General features: G+C 37.1%; 1 protein-coding gene across 1 annotated transcript in view; it reads left to right on the top strand.

Annotated features, from left to right (window-relative positions):
- Positions 1–23,023, top strand: part of LOC124796388 (adenylate cyclase type 2-like) — a 179,918-nt gene that overhangs the window by 93,943 nt on the left and 62,952 nt on the right. The window contains exons 11-12 of the mRNA XM_047260556.1: positions 756–1,014; positions 1,107–1,175. Of these exons, the coding sequence (XP_047116512.1) occupies positions 756–1,014; positions 1,107–1,175 (328 nt within the window). The remainder of the gene's footprint in view (positions 1–755; positions 1,015–1,106; positions 1,176–23,023) is intronic.

The following is a 23,023-nucleotide window of genomic DNA, read 5'->3' as shown; positions in this document are numbered from 1 at the left end:
CTGCTACCCATTTCCATCATCACTACCTGTACTTGCCACTGTTTTGCAGGAAGAATGGTACAAGATTTACTTGAAAACCATACAGAATCTGTATTCATCTCTTCCAAGACAGCAGAAAGAAATATGAATCAGATAAATGACGAACATCTTTGAGTGACAGTTTCCACCTATATGATTTATATAAACTGATGTTTGGAGGTTGGGAGTGGAAAGAGGAGTAGTGGGGTTTAAGATGACACAGGCTGTCTAGCAGGTACTGAATTTGACCACAATGCTCATCAGCATGCTCATCAACCAGGTAGTCAAACTTGCCCTTCCCCACTGTTGGTTGTGGCATTTTGCACTGATATACATCCATGCAGATATAGTTGCTTAGTAAATATGCCCACATAAATACTTTTCAGTGATCATAGTCAAGCGAATATACAATACGACTGCTTTTGCAACTGACCTATATTCAAAAAGAATAAGTTAGTCCATTTTTAACCATTATGTCTTTCTTTCCCTCTTAAAAATATCACCATTTATTACTTGCTTTCTCTTGTATGTTCAACTAAAAAATATTTCATATTTTGTAAGTCATGTTTTTGCCAGCAGAGTTAACTGCTCATTACCAGTTAAATTTTATTTGTATGCAAAAAATTAAATAAATCAATTAACTTAAGAAATCTGTAAGCCTCTAAATAAAGTCAGCTATTATGTACTAATATTTCCTTGAAAAAATAGCAAATATTAAGTTGGTATTCTTTGTGCAGGACACACTGGCTGCCATGGTTAGGCTATGGAATGGTTGGAGTTTTTCTTTTTATTCTCCAGCCTACAACTTGGACTCATTTTCTGTGGAATAAATACTATGATCCCCATGGTGATGAAGGACCAGTTACACCCCCACAAAACTGTATCTTGAAATTCTTCTATACAACTTCAGAGAGAATAGTTGAGCAACCATGTGTCAGAACGTGCCTATATGTTATAGTATGCACATCTTTGTCACTCTGCAACATGCTTGAACTGGTAAGAGCACAGTAATCTCAATATATGTACATATTTGTTTGTTTTCTAATAATTTTTAATTATGTTTTACAAATTATGAATGATTTTTACAGGCAGAGTGTTATTTACAGTCAGTATCAACGGATTATTCTCCTTGGGAGACAGGGTGTGTTGCAGGATGGGTTAGTATAAATACAATCTACTATCTATTTATAATTATAGAGCTTTTAGCCATAACTAAATACATCTAAAATATTATTTCAAAAAAACAGTGACAATTCACTTTTTATTTACGAATGGCAGTCAAATCAAAACTGAACATCTGCCACAATGGGACAATGGAATGGTTCTACTCAAGAGCAATTGTCAAATGCGATAAGACATTTATCCCACTGAGATATAAGGTGTCAGTTCCTGTTTTGTAAATTATGATTGGCTGTTGATGGATCCACAATTGCTCCCACTCTTGCACTTCTTCGTCTGACTGAAACTGATGTCCATGTATGTCTTTCTTCATGTGACTACAATAGAGGGAAACATTCCACGTGGGAAAAATATATCTAAAAACAAAGATGATGTAACTTACCAAACGAAAGCATTGGTATGTTGATAGAGACACTAACAAACACAAACACACACACAAAATAAGCTTTCGCAACCCATGGTTGCTTCATCAGGAAAGAGGGTAGGAGAGGAAAAGACAAAAGGATGTGGATTTTAAGGGAGAGGGTAAGGAGTCATTTCAGTCCCGGGAGTGGAAAGACTTACCTTAGGGGGAAAAGGGACAGGTATACACTCGCGCGCGTGCGCGCACACACACACACACACACACACACACACACACACACACACACACACACACATATATATATCCATCCGCACATATACAGACACACAAGCAGACATATGTAAAGGCAAAGTGAAACTCTGACAGAGTCAGACAGAGCCATATCAGGTGAATAAGGTGGGTGTGGCAACAATTCATACCTTAGTTCGTGTAATTTTGCCATGTTGACAGCACATGTGTGCGGGTGCACGGCGAGAGTCGCGGCACCCATCTTGCAGATAATTTTTTCATTTCTAATTCTTCAGTTAAAATGTGATATAACCTTTCAGACAACATTTGGCAAGCATGAGCAATCACACACTTTCAGTCGGCAATCCCTCATGACCATTTTGTGCACTTTTGCAATGATTTTTGGAGTAGTGACACATCTTGGCTGACCACTGCTCGGATCATCATCTAAGCTCTCCCGACCAAATTTAAATTCATTTGTCCACTTTGTGACAGTTGAATATGAAGGAGCAGAGTTTCCCAGTGTATTCTGGAAATTGTCATGAATGTCCTTTGTTTTCATACCTTTCTTTATGAAGTACTTAATCAATGCTTGAATATCGATTTTGTCCATCTTCACAAATCACTATGCAGGAACAACAACAGAGCCACATCACCGCCACAGCTCTCTACCAAGAGCACTGATGTGGCATGTGTTTACAGTGTCACAGTCCAATGAATATCATGTGAACAACTTGTTGCGCTAGTGCTGACCTCTCGTAGTGACTGTGAGAACTTTTCAAGCCACCCTCGTACTATGGATACTGGTCATATCTCACTATGTAGATGGGGAGTCAACAATTTTTTGAAAGGATATCAGCAATAAAAGGCCTTAGTTTTAATAATTGCACCCTAACTTGCTTATAATATTCATGACACTGTTTCTCCTATTCCACGATAAAATTAAATGAGTTGTCTTTTTTTTTTTTTTTTTTTTTTTTTTTAACTTTCTCGATATCTTCTGTCAAAAGTATCTAGTATAGATCCTAAACCATCCAGCAGTACTCCAAAACAGGACAGACCAGTGTAGTGTAGGTACTACTAGTAGATCTGTTGCATCTTGTAAATGTGCTGCCAATAAAAGGCAGTCTTTGGTTGGCCTTGCCCATAATATTTTATTTGATGACTCTTCATAACTGAAATCCATGAGTGTTTAATTGAATCAATAATCTTTAAATTTTTGTGATTTATTGTGTAACTGAAATTTAATATATTTTTTTTAGTATTTATGTGGAGCATATCACACTTTTCATTGTTTAGGACCGCTTTTCACTACCTCGTCTAAATCACTTTGTAATTCATTTTAATCATCTAATGATTTAACTAGAAGATAAATGAAAGCTTCATCCACAATCCTAGAAGTGTACTCAGATGGTATCCTAAATCATGTATATAGATCAGGAACAGCAGGTGACGTATAACACTTCCTTGGGGAACATTAAATATCACTTCTCTTTCACTTGATGGCTTCCCATTGGTTACTGCGAACTACAATTTTTCCACCAGGAAATCACAAATCAAGTCACATGACTGAGACGATACTCCATGGACATCCAATTTGATGAGAAGCTATTTGTGGAGAGTGGTGGCAACAAAAGCTTTCTGGAGGTCTAGAAATAAAAAAATCGACTTGAGATGTCTTGCCAGTAGCACTCATCAGTTCACACAAATAAGGAGCCAGTTGCGTTTCACAATAATGATACTTTCTAATTCTGCACAGGCTGCATGCAATAGGTCTTTTTCTTCAACATTTTCACAATGTTCAAACACAGTATATATTCCAGAATTCTAGTGTAAATTTGTGTCAGTGATATGGGTCGATAATTCAGTCAATTACTTCTAATTTCCTTTTCTGTGTGTTAATGTGACATGTGTGACTTTCCAGTCTAAGTACAGATCTTTCGTCACATGAGTGATTTATATGACTGTTAAAAATTAAGCCATTTCATTAAAACATTTCAAAAGTAACCTGTTGGTATACAGTCTGGGCTGGAAAACTTGACTTTATTGAGTGATTTAAGTCACTCAAGTGTACCAACTCCTGAGGCACTCATGTTGGCAGCCATTCTTGATTCATATTCTGGAATGTTTACTGCATCTTCTTTGGTGAAGGTATTTTAGAAAACCATGTTTCCTATCTCAGCTTTAGTGGTATTGATTGTGTCTTTCTACTGGTGTATTTTACATAGGACTAGAATGTCTCTGAGTTTTCTGCAAGAATTCCAAAGAGGATTTCATTGTGGAAACCTTTAGAAGCATCTCACATAGAATTCCTTGCTAAATTTTGAGCTTCCATAAAACATCACCAATCTTGGAACCTTTTGCATTCTTTGAAACCTGGTATGTTTGTTTCATTGTTTCTCCAACAGTGTCCTAACCTGTTATGTATAACATGGGGGATGTGTTTCATTTGTTATTAATTTACTTGGTAGGAAACTTTAAACTGTGCCAGTACTACATTGCCTGACACAAAAGTAAAGCACCCAGAAGGGGAGGTGGAAAAGAAATAAAATTTCACTGATTGAGGGGGTATATGATTTTATGTCAGTGCTGTAAAATTAAATCAAATTACAAAGAAATTGGCAATGTGAGAACATTTGTCCGTGTGATGTTGCACTGCCTCTGGACTGGATGCAGGCACTGATTCAGTTGGAAAGAGTGCCACAAAGCTATTGTATCCTCTCCTGCAGCAAACTGGCCCACAGCTGTTGTAACTGGTCCTTGGTGTCATGGGTACCGGCACTGGGATGGAATTGAAATCCAAGCTGGTCCCACACATGTTCTATCAAGGGCAGAACCCATCACCTTGCTGACCATGGGGTTACCTCAGGATCATGCAGACAACTTCTATTCTTTGGGGCCCGCAGTACAAAATATGTCTTTTAATGACATGATTGTTACAAATAATAGCCAGCTGCATTGCTGTGTAAAATGTTTTAATTTTATATTATTCATGATGAGCCTGTTTCGACATGTTGCCATTATCAGTTGCTCTCACCTGTAACATCATTGCTGTTATGTCCCATCTTATTTAGAATTATTACTTCCTCCTTGGCATACACTGGAGTGTATATTTGATTTTAGTTGGTTTCCATGTACGTTGTCAGAAAAGTAGCATACATGGGAACCAGTACAATTAGACATACATCTCCAGTGTACACCTAGGAGAAACTAATAATTCTAAAAAAGACAGGACATGAAGCATTGATGTTACTTGTGAGAGCACCTGATGATGACAATATGCCAAAATGGGCTCATCCAGAATGATATACAATAAAAAAAAAATTACAGAGTAGTGTAGCTGGCTATTATTCATAATAATCAAGCAGATAAATTATAAAAATGTGTGCCATGTGTGGATGAGCATTGCTCTGTTGAAAAATCACACCAGGAGACTGTCGCAAGAGAGGTAACACATGGGGACATGTGATGTCTGTGATATGCTCTCAGAGTTCCTCCAATCAATATCAGCCGCAATCTGAAGTCATACCTGACAGCTTCCCCATCATGTTGTCAGGTGTAATTCAACTGTGCCTCTCCAAAACACAGTAAGAATGGGACCTCTCCTGAGATTGATGCCACACTCATTGACGATGGTCATCAAGGGTAGTGCAGAATCAAGATTCATTACTGAACACAGTGTGACACCATTCTTCAGCAGTTCATGCTAACTAATCACAGCACTACTCCAAATGCAGGCACTTGTGTTATAGTATTAGTGCCAGCCTGCACATGGAACAGTAATTCCTTATTCTGGCTGCTGATACTCTTTGACCAGTGGCGCAGGATGATACAGATTGATGCAGGGTGTCCGTTATTTTTTCTGTGCTTGGTACACAATATGGTGATCCTTCCTTGTGGTGATCGTATATGGTCAACCTGAAGCTTGTCGATGAGTATGCCTGCCCTCACATTCCCATGGAGTTCAAAATTGGGCCACTGTCTCATCCAAATGCCCCACAAATCTGGATGTAGCACAATTTAACCAGCTGGCTAAACAGAGATTCACATTGAGTCTGAAACTCTGTTGGGCGCTGATAATAATCTCACACACAAGTATGCAACATCTCAGTCTCCTTCACAGAGGTTTCTCAACATCTGATACTGTTCAAGCCTCTCACATTCCCCGTCAGGCCTGGTAATAAAACTAAACACAAACACCACCAATGCACTCTGGTGGCTACTCTGTCACACAGAATTGCCACTCCTCATCGTACATACCCACCCATGATGTGTATGTGTGTGACGTTACTTTGAAATCTGACTCTGTCTTCTGGGTGCATCACATTTTTCATCATGAGCTGTAATATTTGAAATTAAGCTGCAGCTGGTCTACAACTTACATAGCTAGTAGGGATGTATGGAATCTGACTCTTAGGAAAGTGTCAAGAAAATTTTAATCTGTTTTCTTTCTTACATAGATACACATGTATTTATTTTTGTTGGATTTGGATGTTATGGTATTCAGTCTTGTTAGAATGATTGCAACTATTTTCATTTCTTGCTGGCTCTCGAACTCATTGCTGACAATTATTTTCAGAGAAATACTTGGTACAATTTCAGATGATGTTTTATGCCTATCACCAACTTCAAACATATACTTTTGCCAACTCGTCAAGAGTAGACTGATAGTTACACGAGTTGGGTACCTATTTTAAATGAGAGTCAAATTTTCATTGAACTTTTCAGTAACTATATCATTTGATTTTGGGGGGAGGGGGGTGTTGAAGCCATCTCCTCACATTACTCTTGTTTTGATGTGAAATGATTCTGATATCTCTCCATAGAATTTATTTTATGACTGTATGTTTCTTAATGTTTGTTGTCATCTGTTCCAAACTCTTCCAGCATTTTTATAAGTGTGTTTTGGTGTATGGAATTACATGCCTCTTATCTCCTGCTAGCCTTTTGGTTTCTATCAAATATCCCTTATATGCCTGACAGTCCTTTTCTGAAACCTGCTCAGTACTATCCTAGTTGCAGTTCTACATGACATGCTGTTCTATTCTGTAGTTCTCTAGAGAGTATTTTGTACACAACTGGGAAAGGTGGTATGCCTCTGTAATTGTTGATACCTCCTTTCTTGTGTAATAGGTAAATAATTACATGTTCCATTCATCTTGGATCTTTTCTGTTAAATGATTTTCTTTAATTGTTCTAGTACATTAAATTCTCAGTAATCTGGCCATTCCTTGCACATATGGGTGCTGGATTAGTGAATGTACTGGATTATTAAGTGTGTCTTACATTTATTATAAGTACATAGGGATTATGTGTTATAAAGTCATAAGATGCACTTATTTTCATGGAAAACTTAGTCCTTGAGTGTGTACATATACAGTAGTATCACTCACTGTCAAACATATCCCAAATTTTTAGTTGCCACAATGAGAATACGTGATTATGCTTTATCACACAACAGCTTCACAAACATTACATTGGTATTGCATGTTTCTGGTTGTTGCATAATGTACTCCAGGAAGATGTCTGCAGCTTCAGCACCAGCAGCATGAGATATCTTCATGTCCGTCCTCCTATGTCCTCTTCTTCATAACTTGCATCTTAACTTCCCTATACGCTTTTGATTACCTCTCTGTCAAAGTTTGGTTGTAAATAGTTGCTTGTCCAACAATTTACTCAGCAGCAATGGCTTTCTGTGGAGAATCTCAGTTCAACAAATATCTAATTTTGAGTTTATGCTTGAGGTCTATAAAAGCACATTTCCTTTTAGAAGCCATGATACTGAACTGTAAAAAAAGCCACAATTTCAAACATGTATAGCATTGTTTAACAATATAATTAACTAACAACATTCCTGCACATGAGAATTCATTACTGTGTGTGTCATTTCTGCATGAGGCTGGATGTGGGCCAGATTACTAAGAGGTTTGACTACTGAGGGCCAGACTAGTGAGAGTTTAGTGTATTTCATACCCAGAAGCTCCATAGTGAATGAGTCCCTAACAGATGTTTTGTTATTTTTGAGGCTTTTTAAGATATTTTTCATTTCTGTTTAATCTGGTGAGCTTCAGTTGGGAAATATAATTATTAGCTCTTGGAAAATCAGATTATTATGTGGTGGTTCACAGTTTAGATGGTGTCTGAAATATTTGGCTACATAGTCACAAATTTATTTGTTGTTCAAAATTAATCTCCAAAGATCATTCTTAAAGCAGAGGTTTGGTGATGAATAGCTATAAAGCTTTGACTTAAAGATTTGCTACAAGTCTCTTATGTTATTCTCATTTAAATGTTATTCCATTTCCACAGGTGATCTTTCTCAAATTTTCGTTGGCATTCCTGATAGTCTTTCCTATTCTTTTCCTTTCGTTCTTGAACTCTACAAAGTTCACTCTAGCAGATTTAAGATTCTCCCAAGCATCAGAACATTTTGTTAAAGTAGCTTCTCATCATTCGACTATGGGTACCTTCCCCTTTTATCCAGAAAATTTGTTTGTTTTGTTCCTTCTTAGCTTCTTTGAGCTACCGTGTAACATTCATTAGTCCAGTGTGCCCATTTCTTTCTGATATTTATATCCTAGTTGCCATTCACTCGGTCTATCCTATACTGCAGTATCTTGAAAGGTTTATTATTAGTGGTTTTAGGAATAGGTTGAGTTTTAATTTTTGTCTGAATGGGAGTTGGCTTCTCTCTGCCGGTGGTTCCTACATGATCAATTTGAAACCCTTAACATAGAGCTTGGTGACCACCATGTCTTTGCTTTTTTGGTATCTTTTTGCACTGTGTGGATATAATTTTCATATTGAATGGTACACATACATCTCTCAGTCTCTCACATGTTCTGTTAGTCTTTTCGTGGGCTGGAAAATTTCCTCTCTCTCTTCCAAAATTCTTTTATTATGTTGTATATTATACTCCTTTTCAAGTAATAATTCAATGATAACTTCATCCACATTCTGTCCTTACCAAGATCCTGTGTTCCCTGTGTTCCAATCACAACAGGAAACACTTCAAGATGACTCTGCAATGAATGTTGCTTTTGGACAGCATTTAGTGTATACTTTTCAAACTGTTTGTGAGGCTAAATGTTATGTAAACTGTTCAGGGTGTCTTCATGTACCATACACAGCTCAGCACAGATGTTACTTTTATGGCCCTTATGACTCCTGGACACTCCACATTATAATGTCTGAAATAAACTAGATGAAACTTACCACTGTGTGAAGCTCTCATTACAATACAGCATTTATTAGTAATGTCACTAGAGATGTAATAAGTCTGCTTATCCTTACAAAATAATGTATGGCTCATCTCTGTGGAACATATTATAATGTTTCACTTCTTTATTAGTATGATGTCCCAGTGCAATAACTACCATTTTGATCACTGTTGTAAGATACACCTAATGGAGTAATATCTATAACATTTAACCCCATCACCTACAGAGATTTTAGTTGAGGATTTTTCAGATTTATGCTCAGAAATGAAATTACAAAAATCCAGCTTTCTTACCAACAACAAAAGGAACTCCTGCTGACTGCCATTAGCTATTCTGGTTTACACATTTTGAACAGTGTACTCACAAACAGATTTTTCCTTCATAATTTTACTCCTTTTCCCACTTTCCATCATCTTTGAAAGTTTGTCCAATCATTGTGGAAATACCTTCCATATGCACAAAAGTCTGAGAGTGCTAAAAGTTAAATAACTTCATTTTAGTTTAAGAATGTATTAAAATCTCTCAAAATAAGTATTTTGTGTGTTTCAGCACATCACAGAAACATGTGCACTTGTGTTGCTGATGAGTTTTCTTTTCCTGAGAATGCATTTTCAGCTCAAACTTCTGATTGGATGCCTCATAACAGGTGCATACGGTTGTGTCATCTGGGTACTGCAACCATCAGTATTTCAAGTATGTAGAATTGAGTGCTTTTGTAGAATAAGTATATCAAATAATATGAAAACATCTCTTTCATTAGCACAGTTACAAATATAAACAATCACTTACTTACCAGTAGTGTTAAGGTACCTGAATAGTTGTAGAATGTTCTGATAAATGTAATCATAAGAATATAATGATATTTTGGTAATGAAAATATGGCTGTCAACAGCTGACCAATGAAAACATGCAACAGGAAATCATACTTGCACCAACTTTTGAGCTCTTGCTCTTTCCCCCAGCAAAAATGCACATACAACCATGCAGGCACCCAAACCACACACTTATGACTGCAGCAAGATGGACTGTTGATTATCTGTTATTGAGAGAAAATAGTTGCTTTGGCAGATGGGAGTGCGAAGGGGGAGGGAAGGACACATGAGGCAAGGAGGGGGGTAGTGGGATATTGTGAGGCAGGTCTTTCAACAGGTGACTCCAGTGGCCGCACAGTAAGGCAAAACGAGTTCAGGGGGTAGAGCATACAAGAAAAAACAGTGGATGGGGGGATGAAAAAGAGAGGAAAGTTGAGTTGAAGAGGGAGACAAGGATCAGAGGAGGGAAAGGCAGGGGATGGAAAAGGGCAGACAGAGAGAGAGAGAGAGTGAGTGAGAGTGTGAGAGTGAGTGAGTGAGAGTGAGTGAGTGAGAGTGAGTGAGTGAGAGAGAGAGAGAGAGAGAGAGAGAGAGAGAGAGAGAGTGTGTGTGTGTGTGTGTGTGTGTGTGTGTGTGTGTGTGAGAGAGAGAGAGAGAGAGAGAGAGAGAGAGAGAGAGAGAGAGAGAGAGAGTGAGTGAGTGAGAGTGTGTGAGAGAGAGTGTGAGTGTGTGAGAGAGAGTGTGAGTGGTGTGAGAGAGAGTGTGAGAGAGAGTGTGTGAGAGTGTGTGGAGAGAGAGGTGTGTGAGAGAGAGAGTGTGTGTGTGTGTGTTGTGTGTGTGTGTGTGAGAGAGAGAGAGAGAGAGAGAGAGAGTGTGTGTGTGAGAGAGAGAGAGTGTGAGAGTGTGTGAGAGAGAGAGCATGAGAGTGTGTGAGAGAGAGAGTGTGAGAGTGTGAGAGAGAGAGAGTGTGAGAGTGTGAGAGAGTGAGAGAGGAGGGTTAGAGACAAAAAGATAATGCCCAGATTGGAGGGCGGGGGGGGGGGGGGGGGGGGGGAAGGAGGGAGGTGGAAGAAGGCAGTACATGATCTGGGTGAGGAAGGAGTGGCGTGTACAAGTTATTTGTGCCGTGATGTACACCATTTTCAGCAACTGGATGGTCAAGTTTGCAATTTGCTATGGTTTGGCAGTGGCCTTTCGTGTGAGAAAACAATTTTGATGCTTGTCATGCACACATTGCATGATGTACTGTAATTGCAGCATTGGTGATAGATAATATGGCTGCATTCACTCATGGGTCTGCCTTTTATAGGGTTGGGCAGAGTGTTTCAGTGGATCATTTTGTTCCAGTTTATTTGTTGAGCTGCAACCATGCAGAGGAGTGTTTGGACAATCCATATCTACTTTGTTATATTTGTGGACGTTTTATGATCACCACACAGAGACAGAACATAACCTCATTTATTAAATGTATTTATTTTGCTTGTTTTGGAGGGGAACGGGGGAAGGGATGGGGGATCAGGATAAATCATGGGCCTCTCATACTGTGTGTAGCATTTGGATTGTGGAGTTAAGAAAATGGCCATAGGAAAATTAAAGTCCCTTAGTCTTGGAGTTCCAATGGTGTGGTATTCAACAACTGCTACTTCTGCATTTTCAGAGTAAAAGACTTCAACACAAAAATCAAGAAGAGAATTATTTATCCTGATTTGGAGTCTGCTAGAAGACTGTGCCACATGGTGCTTATGTTCCTGTAGCTATACCTCCTAATAACCTTAAGATACTGCTTTCCGAATTAAATTGTACATCAGATGAGCCTTCTGAAGATTCTGGTTGGGCATATATACGAGACATGCCCCAACATTTCCCATGACTTGAACTATATGATTTGGGCACAGATTTAAATATCCCAAAGGATATTCAGCAGTTCTAGTTTCAAGGCTGAAAGAAAAGAACTTGCTACACTCCGGGAACAAGTGTAACATTTTACACATACAGAGAGAGAAATAAAGACATGGAACAGCATTTTAGGCAAGGAGACTCTTAAGTATACTGCACTGACATTCCAAACATAATGAACAAGTTAGGAGCATATTACAAGACAGATGACTGGAGGCTCTTCAGTGACTCAACTAATAGAAGTTAAAAAGGCATGTTACTACATAACAGTAACATTCTAGAATCATTTACAATGCAATGGACAGAATGACTGACTGAGTCTGATGCTAGAATTTTTTGAAAGATTTCATGATGCCTTCAGCTGCCATTCTCATTATTTCAAGTATGAGTGTACAATTTTTCAACTAATTTACGGATGATTTTTAGTAGTAAATCATGTTGTGAATGTTGTTGCTCCTATGACTCCATGTTATGCTCATAAAATAAATGTGAGATGTTTATGCTATTTTTGGAGCGTGTTACTTTTGAGCTGTTGTTGCAACAACTGCTTGAAGGTAATGTGCTCCGAAAATAGTGTAAAACATCTTGGGTTTATTTTATGAGGTTAACATGGAGTCATAGGAGCAACAACATTCATGGCATAATTTACTACTAAACTATGTAAACACTTGAAAATGGCCTAAGGCTGAAATTGTACAACCATACATGAAATAAAGACAACGGCAGCTGAAGGCATCATGAAAGCTTTCAAAAAATTCTAGCATCAGACTCAGTCAGTCATTCTGTCCATCTCAAATCCTTGATCTGCTACTTGAAAAAGTAAATTACAACAAACATCAATGGATAATCTTCAGTGTTTTCAAAGTTCTCTTTATGTTGTAAGGACAACAACAAGGTTTTACCAGCTGTCCATGTTATTTTTGTGAATGGGACAGCCAAGATAGAAAGAACCATTGAACAACATGAGAATAGCCTCTAAGAAAAACCACTGATTCTAGGATCCAACAATATCATTGGTAAAACATTAGCTGATCCTCAGAAAATTCTAGTACCCTTGCACATTAAATTGGGACTAATGAAGTGATTTACATTGCAGAAAAAAATGTTTTAAATACCTCACCAACATGTTTCCTGTGCTCGCAGAAACAAAAATGAAAGTGGTATATTTTTAGGGCTGCAGAACATGTAACTAACTAAAGATAAAAGCTTTGAAAAATGTATGACTCCTCAAGAAAAGAAAGCTTGGATTGGTTTCAAAGAAATTGTTCAGAAGTTCTTGGGAAATACGGATTCAAACTATGTGGAATATATGAACAGCATACTGGAAAAATATAAAGCCTTAGATACAAAATAAGTCTGATGGTACAATTCCTTCACTCACAACTGGATAAGCTTCTAGAAAACCTCATGGCAGTTAGTGAAGAACTGATTGAGAGATCTCTCCAAGACATTAAAGAAATGGAAAGGAGGTATGCGTTGTAGTAAGTCTTAAGGTATAATGTTTTTTAATTATTTTTTGTGCATTAATTTCTGTCCCTTGTATGAAAATAGTGCAATAGAATAAACATTTAATTCTTGTTTAGTACATTATACTGGTCTTATTACAGCTTACACAAAATGTGGAACTGCAACTTTAAAGCATGATGTAAAATTCTGTATAAAGTGCAATTTTTAAGAATCCTGATGTGATACATGAAAATAGATTTCTGTTATGCTGATCATACATTTTCAAAACACAAAATAAGCTACTGGATTTCAAAACGGTCACAAAAATTTTGTTGTTGTTGCCCACTGAAAGTGATTGTATTTGAGCACCTGTGTGGTTGTGTGTGTGAAGGTGTGTGCTTTTGTCAGAGAAAGAACAAGAGTTAAAAAGCTAGTGCAAATACTGTTTCTGCTGCATGCTTCTATGTGCCACACATCACTCAGCTATAGATGAGTTAGTAAGTTAGTTGATTAGTTAGTTACATGTTCCATAGGTCATTTGACCAATTCTTTACAAAATAATGTGGAATGACTCACTTTATACATAAATGCTAACATTAATGAACACATTATTATTATTATGATTAGTTTTTAAGTAGAAATTCATCAATGGAGGAGGAGGAGTTGTCCAGGAAATTTAATTTTAAATTAGATTGACAATTTACACTATCAGGCATTTTATTTTATTGGGAAAAATGTCAAAAAAAATTTTTTGCTGTATGTTGAACTCCTCTCTGAATCACTGACAGTTTTAACAATGGCTAATAAGTCATTTTTCCCTCTAGTGTTGTACGTATGTACATCACTGTTCCTCTCAAGTTAAGATGGATTGTTTATGACAAATTTCATTAGTGAAAATATGTACTGTGGTGGCACAGTTAAAATGCCTAGCTCCTTTAAGAGGTGACTACATGATTTCTGTGGGTGAACATTACTTATTATTCTTACTGCTACTTTTTGGCAATCAATGCTTTCTTTCTAAGTCATGAGATACCCCAGAAAATTATTCTGTGCAGTGTCACTGACTGGAACTATGTATAAAATGTCAGATGATCGATATGTTTGTTTCCAAGTTAGCAACTATGTGAAGAGCAAAGACAGCTGAACTTAATTGTTTGATAAGCTAAGTAATAAGCATATTCTAGTTGAAGTTTTGATCAATATATACAGCCAAAAATTTGCAGCATTCTACCCTACTTACTGACTCCTGCTAAGGTTTTACATGAATTGTTCGTACAATACTATCTGTTTTAGAGTACTGAATGTGGTTGTTTTTTCAAAATGTAGGGAGAGTCCATTTTCAGAGAACCACTTAATAATTCTTGGGAAAATACTCTTTTATTGCTTTCTCTATAAAGGGATTTATTATAACACTATTATCATCATCAAAAAGAACAAAAATTGCTTGTTGAATGTTAAGTGGAAGGTCATTCACATATATAAGGAATAGGAGTGGACCGAAAACTGAACCCTTTGTGATTTTACTCCAGTCACTAAAATTTTCTAACTTTCCAACATTGTCTGAATTATTCAGTACAACCTTTTGCATTCTGTTTGTCACATATGACTCCAAACAGCTGTGTGTAAAGCCATCAGTTCAATAAAAGAATATCATTATTCATAAATATATCATGATCAATTGTGTACAAGGCCTTGGAGAGATCACAAAAAATAGCAACTGGCAATATGTTATTCTTTAAGGCTTGTATTATTTGATGAGTGAATGTATAAATAGCATACTCAGCAAGTGTGCAGTTACTCTTTAATTTTTCAAATATTTTGGGATAAGATGGCAATAAGAAAATTGGATGATAATTGTTTAATAATTGTATTAATTTCAGTGAAGAATATTGGTGCTACCTCTAGTTACTTAAAGTTTTGTAGAATGACATTTTTAATATATTCTCTTGCATCTTCAACTGAACCATTTAATTCTATATTTGCTGCTATATTTAGAAAGTGATTGTTGAAAGTACTTCCAATTTATGAATTATATGTCACAACACTGTCATTTAGTTTGGCTGTTATGTATTCTCGTACATTGACTGGCTGTCCTGTCTCCCGTTTGACAATGTCCCATATAATTTGCAACTTATTAATGTGCATTATTTATTTCTGTCACAACATCCATACTTTTGAACATTTTAACGACTTTCCTTAAAATACTACAGTACTTTTTCGTAGTATGCAAGCAATGTAAGATCTTGACTTTCCCTGGCCTTTATATTAATTTCCCTCTTCCTGTTCCCCTACTTATCCACAGCTTACTTGTGTTTTAATGGATCTTTTGGATAATTTTTTAGGAAAGCAACTTTCAAATGTTGCACAGATTTACTATGGAATAAACTGAATTTGACATATCCAAATAAAAAGTGAGGGTCATCTTGTTAGCAATCCACAAATACTTGCAGACACATTAAACAAACATTTTTTAAGTGTAACAGAAAAAATAGGTTTACAAAGCTCCATGAACCAATCCATCAATCTTCTAAAAGCCAGTGTACCTACATCAGTACAACACATGAAGGTAACAACAGTCACTGTTCAAGAAATTGAAAGAGTCATTAAATCCCTGATAAGTAAAAATTCTCCTGGAATTGACAATATTTCTAACAAATTACTTGTATAGCTGCAGCAGTATTTTAATAAAGTCCTTTGCCACATTGTTGATGCATCACTTAGCAAGAAATAGTTCCTGAGAGGCTTAAGTTTGCAGTTGTAAAACTGCTGTATAAGAAGGGAGATAAGGAGGATGCTGCTAACTATCAGCCAATATCACTACTGACAAGTTTTTCAATTGTTTTAGAGAAACTAATGCATACAAGCATAGTTAAGCATCTCAGGGAGTAAAATATCCTCAGTGAAAGTCAGTTTGTATTTCAGAAAGGTTTGTCAACGGAAGATGCAATATTTGCATTTGCTGGCAAAGTCTTGGAATCTATCAACAAAAAAACTGAAAGTGGTTGGGATTTTTTGTGGTCTAACAAAAGTGTTTCAGTGACGAGATTCTTTTATAATTAGGCTCCACATCTTGGTATAAGTGGTCCGTGGCTTGACTCGTACCTATCAAACAGGAAACAGAAAGTTGTAGTGGATAGTCAAAATGGAATACCATTATCTTCAGAATGGCATACCATCACATGTGGAGTGCCCCAAGGCTCACTTCTAGGCCCTCTATTTTTTATTATCTTTATAAATGATCTGCCTCTCTGCACGGAATATTGTAGATTCACCATTTTTGCTGATGATACTACACTACTTATTGATAATTCAGTAGAAAAAACTTGAGGAAATGCCAAATAAGGTTTTAAGTGAAACAGTGAACTGGTTTAACATTCATGGCCTTTCTTTATATTATATTAAAACAAACTACATTCAGTTCCACACAACATTCAAAGATGAAGAAACAGTAGTAAAAATAGATGAGCAGGTGATAACCAGGGTGGATACCTCAAAATACCTAGGCTTGCTGATTGACAGCAAACTGAACTGATCAAACCACATCCTGGACCTATACAAAAGACTGAATCCAGCAACTTACACATTACACATTGTTCCTTCTTATAGAGTTATGGAAACCATAAAGTCAGCCTATTATAGTTATTTTCATGCCATTTTGGCATATGGAATTATCTTTTGGGGAAATCACTGGCTAAAGAGTACTGTGTGCACAAAAAAGAGCCATAAGGACCAATGTGTGGATTCCATCCTAGAGCCACATGCAGGAATCTTTTTAAGAAACTTGGAATTCTTACCTCCACTGCGCAATATATATTCTCTTTGATGTGCTTCATAACGAAAGAAAAATCAATTTTTAAACTGAATAGTGAGTATAATAGACATGAGATGAGAGGAATACATGATATCCACTATGAACAGGCAAATCTAAGTATGAACAGCAAGAAGTCCATTTCACTGGCTGTAAGATTTTTAATGCCCTTCCTTCAAGAATTAAGTGTTTTGTAGAAGAAGAGCTCTTGTTTAAAAAAAAGTTTAAGGCAGTTATATGACAGAAGAGTTCCTGAACTACAGTGTTTAGCATTTATTGTGTTGTTAACTGCAAATGTATGCCCAAATCTGCATTTGTAATCCTGACTATTCTTTATTGTAAACACATATTTTGCAATATTTATTTTCTGTAACACTTATTATTTTGTAATATTTATTTATATCTCAAAACTGGTTTTCTGTATTAGAACCTAAGTTACTGTTTACTGTAATTTGAAATCATTTTGTTTTGTTTTTATATGCTACCATAGATTTATGACACGTTCCATATCCTGTGATACTGTCACAACATGGATCACTGGAACGATAAATAAATTATATGTACCTCATCCCATACCACCCCTTTCAGCTTACTCTTAAAACACTGTATCCTGTTCTCATCAATAATCCTCGCTGCTTCTGTTCTGTTCAGAAATGCTAAACACTGTAGTTCAGGAACTGCTCCAGGTTGTAAGGTGCAAAACTGTTTATTTCCAATATTTGTGCATATGACCAGACAGTCCACTGGCTACTGGGTACACATTAATTGCTTCAGCTTGAGCACTGTCTATAAAAATGTTATCAATCAGTGTCCTACTGTTTTGCAGTGCATGAGTAGATGGAAATGTCTAAACTATAACTCTAGTTTGGAAAATCCAGGATGGAATGTAACAATACCAGAGATGGAAAGTTGCTACTCACCATATAGCGGAGATGCTGAGTCTCGAATCTTTTTGTTGTGCCTATCGCGACTCAGCATCTCCACTATATGGTGAGTAGCAACTTTCTTTCTCTGGTATTATAGCTCTAGGTTTTTTTTCTGTCTGTGTCCTAAGAAATCTCCACGGAAATCTCCACAAACTACTAACTGTTTCTTCTTGTCTGACAGGTAGCTCAATACTGCATGTAAGTTTCTCATAAACAGTTGAAAGTTTCCTAGAGGGGATATGTGAACTGTTACAATTATCAAAGAAGTATTCTGAAGTAACAACTCACAAGTACATGCTTATAGGTTCTGACACTCAATCTGTTTATTTCAATATTTGTGACTTTGTGTCCAACTTTTACATATGTCAAAAGTCCTCCTTTCTTCAAGTTAATCTTCATAAAAATGATGCAAGTATATAATCCTTGATATTTAACTTCTCCATCCCTGTCATTACATGGTGTTGAGAGAGGCAAAGAACATCTATCTCTTCAGAATTTTCAGCATCTCCATGGCAAACAATAAGCTCATCTATCTCATTTTCCAACTCTTGAATGTTCTGATGTAACAAATTAATTTTATTTTTCTGGAGACTGTTACAAATATTATGGTCTTGCACTGCTTTAATTTCTTTCAGTACTCTCTGTCTGTAACTTGACTCTAGCATAAAAAAATCTGCCCCTTTGATTACAGTAACCACAGGGATTTTGTCTTGTGTGCTTGTGGACCCACTTACACTTTCTGCAAGGTGCTCAGCTAATGCTGATGGAGGCCAGGATCAGTGTATGGTGTGACTGGTTGCCCTTCCTTCATTTTATGTGCAAACTAGCTTACTGTCCATTGCTTCGTTTGTGTAGATTGTGTGGCTTGTGGAGGTGTTTTTTTTTTTTTTTTTTTTTTTTTTAATCAAATTTTTATGTTGTTCGCAAATTGCAACACCTTCTAACCTTTTCACACTAATTACCCCATACCCCATACCCCATATGATCATACTTTTTGACAATAAGTGTAGGTGTGGTGCTGAGTCAAAAGGTCAAGAAATACTGCATATATCCAACTCCCTTGGTCCAAAACTTTCAGTATGTCATTTTAGAAAAGTTTGAGTTGGGTTTCACGTTTGTTTGTTGCATCTTTGATAGATTATTATTAGAAGAAGGATTAACTCAGCCACAAATTGAATATAGAATTTGATATGAAATCCATCTCAGGCCCTGGAACTTTGTTCAGTTTTAACGGTTTCACCTGTTTCTCAACATCACTGACACTAATACTTATTTCACTCACCTTTTCAGTGGTACAAATATTAAATTGGGGCAATTCTCCTGCATTTCTCTTTGTAAAAAAACAGTTGAAAAAGGAGTTAAGTATTTTAGTTTTTGCTTTGCTACCCTCAATGTCAGTTTCTGTCTCATTTGCTAGGGACTAGACACTAACTTTGGTGCAGTAACAGCCTTTACTTTCAACCAGAATTTCTTTAGGTTTTGTGAAAGATCATTTGACAATATTCTGCTATGGTACTCACTAAAGGCTTCACGCTTTGCTCTCATAACAGCCAGACTCATTTCATTCAATGACTCACTATCTATAGCCCTAAGCTTTGTTTTACACCTATTATGCAGTAATCTCTGTTTCTTTAGAAATTCCTTTTCAGTGATTGTATTCCATGGATGGCTCCTCGTATTATCATCTGTCCTACTGGGTGCATATCTATCCAGTTGCATGGTCAATTATTCTTTTAAACTGGAGCCATAGTTCCTCTAAGTGCTCCTGCCCTGTGCTGAAAATTTCAAGTTCCTCAATGTGGTATGACACTGCCACTTTTTTATCTCCTTTACTGAACATACATATCTTTCTGCTTGTTTTAGTTTCCTTTGTACTTTGGTAATCATTCTTGCCACAACCACAACACGGTCACTGATATCAGTTTCGATGTAGACATCTTCAAAGAGGTCAGGTCTATTTGTTGCCATTAAATCCAATATATTCCCATCATCAATATAGTTTCAAACTATCTGTCCTATGTAGTTTTCAGAGAAGGCATTTATTAATGTTTCATCACTAAAAAAACTGTAATTTTCCCAATTTATTGTTGAATGATTAAAGTCTTTACCAATGATTACAGTACGATCGGGGAACTTACAAGTCAACTGAAGTTTTCTCTAAAGTTTGCAGTTACATCAGGAGATGAGTCTGGTGGGCAACAGAAGGATCCAGTTATCATTTTATGCCCACCCCTGATATTGAGTCTTGCCCAAACAATCTCACATGCAGCTTCAATTTCTATCTCAGTGGATTTGAGTTTCTTACCCACTGTGAAAAATTCACCACCTTCATTTCCTATTCACATATCCTTTCGATATACACTTAAATTTTTCCCAAAAAAGTCACTGCTATCAATTTCAGATTCCAGTCAGCTTTCTGTACTTAATATTATGTGAGTTTCATTGATTTTCAGGGGCACTTCAAACTCTGGCACTTTGTTGTGAGTGCTTCACCTGTGGGAAGCATTTCTTTCAGATCTTACACTGATACTTCAGGGTTTCCTACAGCTAACGTTATCTGGATTGGATGGAGAGTCACCCAATTCAAAAGACCATTGTGTGCACCACACACATTCAGGTACATGATAGGAGTCTCTGATATGTAGTGTGCACCTGACCCATTTAGGGGGGCCCTACAGATCACAACCCTATGGCGCAAGTCCAGGGAGTCACAGCCTAGCCTGTCACAAAACCTTCAAAGTCTCTGGTTTGGCCCATCATTCAACTCAGAACCAAAGGGCAAATAATCAGTTTTGGGGACAATGTCGCAAATTGTAAGCTTCACTGAAACACTATATGCAGGTCTGGTCTTCTCAGCCTTGTCTGCCAGTCGCTGGAATGACCCAAGTATGACCTCCGAGCCCAGACAACAGGTGTCATTTGTTCCAACACGCTCCACAGTCTGCAGTATCCACAGGAATGGATAGTACTTGAGGTACTCTTATTACCAGTATCACAGGTAAGTGACTGTCGGGAGCTTTTCCAACACAATGATTCACAGCAGCTGCCAATTGTTATTTTCTTTGTGATGAATGGCGATTGCTCAAGGAGCAGTAATAGAAGTCAGTGAGCATGTGTTTTCTATACACACTGCAATCCAGGAATTCTCTGTTTCTTCTCTTAACTAGCACATTGAGGGAAGGTAGCTGTCCATGATTTTCAAGTTCCATCATGTATTTTATGTTAGCATAGATAGTTTAAATGTTCCAAAACTCTTCAGATATTTTGGCCATATGACCAAACTACAAAATGTCATCAAAATATTCATGGCAACATATTAGCTTGAACTAAATGGATTCTAGTATATTTGCTTCTAGTTCCAGGTATAGATATGTTAAGACAGGCAATCACCACACTATTAGTTTGTTCATAACATTTTTGATCAATTAGAAAGCAAGTTGGTCTAGGAACATGCCATAATAATTCAGTGAAAATAAATGTCTTATTTTCTGCAATTCCTTCTGAGATTTCATAAAATAAGGTTCTCATAAAGAGAAAAACCATGTCGAAACTGATCATAATATCCAAATCCCAGAGTCATAATTGACTAGGATGGTATGCAAATTGAGCAGAGTTGCAAGAGTTGCAAATGTTGTGTTTCCACTTTCCCACATTTCAGGTATTTTGTCAGCTGATAGACTCCTATGGAATCATGGCATCCAATCAATGTATTTGGCTCCCATCAACAAAAATGAAAAGTCTTCTTTGTGATGTTAAAGATGATCTACACTGACAAAATTTGAGTGTGTGCCACTTTCCAAGCAAATGTGATATGTCTGTTAGAACAGTCAAGGAGAGGCACAATGAACAACTGTGAAACATTGAACAAAAACATCTTGCACAGCACTTGATGCTGAGCTATGCCTCAAATATAATCATGAAATGAAATACAATGAGAACACTAACATGGTGTAAATGCCAAGTCTGTGGGACATTGTAATGAAAAAGTCTACTGAAATAAAGATGTTGGAAGACTTTGTAAACTGGAATTGAGGTTTCAACTTCATTAAGGCTTGGAATTTAACATTATGTTAGATCTCGCTGCCCGTGGAAAACACAGAGAGACTGTGTTTCACATATTAATGGTGTGGGCTCGAAAAACAACTGGGCTTCAGAAGGTATATCTTTCACATTGTGGTTGAGGCTCAGGCAATAAGTAGACATAATAACACAGCTCACAGCACCTGAGGAATATCACTGGATGGTCAATGAAATATCAGGCAGAAAAATGAAATATCATGCAGAAAAATGAAATAAGTCACTCAGCTGTACACCCAAAGGCACAACATTAAGAATGCCAGCATTTGTGCTGTAACCCTATAGTGTGAGCTTGGGTAATCAAATAGAGTGCAAATACAAGTGCCTCCACAGTCAGCCTAGAGAAGTCACCATACAACCTGGACAGATGATGCTGCAAGATATAAGCCGATATAAGCCCAGCCCACTGGGCTCTCGGCATCACTTATGCTTATTTTCTTATTGTATTCTCACATATGAGACTGAATATTGATGTGTTCTATAGTTATGAGACTTCGTATTGTTCTATACTGCATTCAGTGTTATTGTGAAGCTCTTCATGTGGAAGCAGAATAAAATTTGGTTGGTGTTACTTCTAAGATTGTGTCTGTACAGTGTTACAACAATTTACGTGTAGTGATTGCTGGTAAATCCTCATCAGGATAGCTTAACAAGAATGAAAATCTCGGTTCTATATATGAGTCCTGTGTTTTTACTACTCATCATCTTGGACAGTTTCCAGCCTCTGGCCGGGTCTGTATGGAACATATGCCTCTCCATCATCTTCTGTCTTGCCACCTTGGTCCAGTCTTTTCCTTTCTTCTGAACGCATTCTTCTACTCCTTTCAGACATCTATCTCTTGTTCTCTCCTCCTGTATTGGTTCCACCTCTTTGATCCTCTCATTTCTTAACCTGTCTATCTTTGTCACTCCAATACTGTTTCTCAAGAATTTCATCTCACTGGCTTGTACTTTGCTTTTCTCTCTTCCTTTCATAACCCAGGTTTCTGATCCATATGTCAGGATTGGGACATAGTATGACCAGTATATAAGCTTTTTACTGATTTGGG

The sequence above is a fragment of the Schistocerca piceifrons genome, chromosome 4, assembly GCF_021461385.2.
Source record: "Schistocerca piceifrons isolate TAMUIC-IGC-003096 chromosome 4, iqSchPice1.1, whole genome shotgun sequence".
NCBI classification, from domain to species: domain Eukaryota; kingdom Metazoa; phylum Arthropoda; class Insecta; order Orthoptera; family Acrididae; genus Schistocerca; species Schistocerca piceifrons.
The sequence above is the reverse complement of the archived record's forward strand: the minus strand, read 5'-3'. Positions and strand labels throughout refer to the sequence as shown.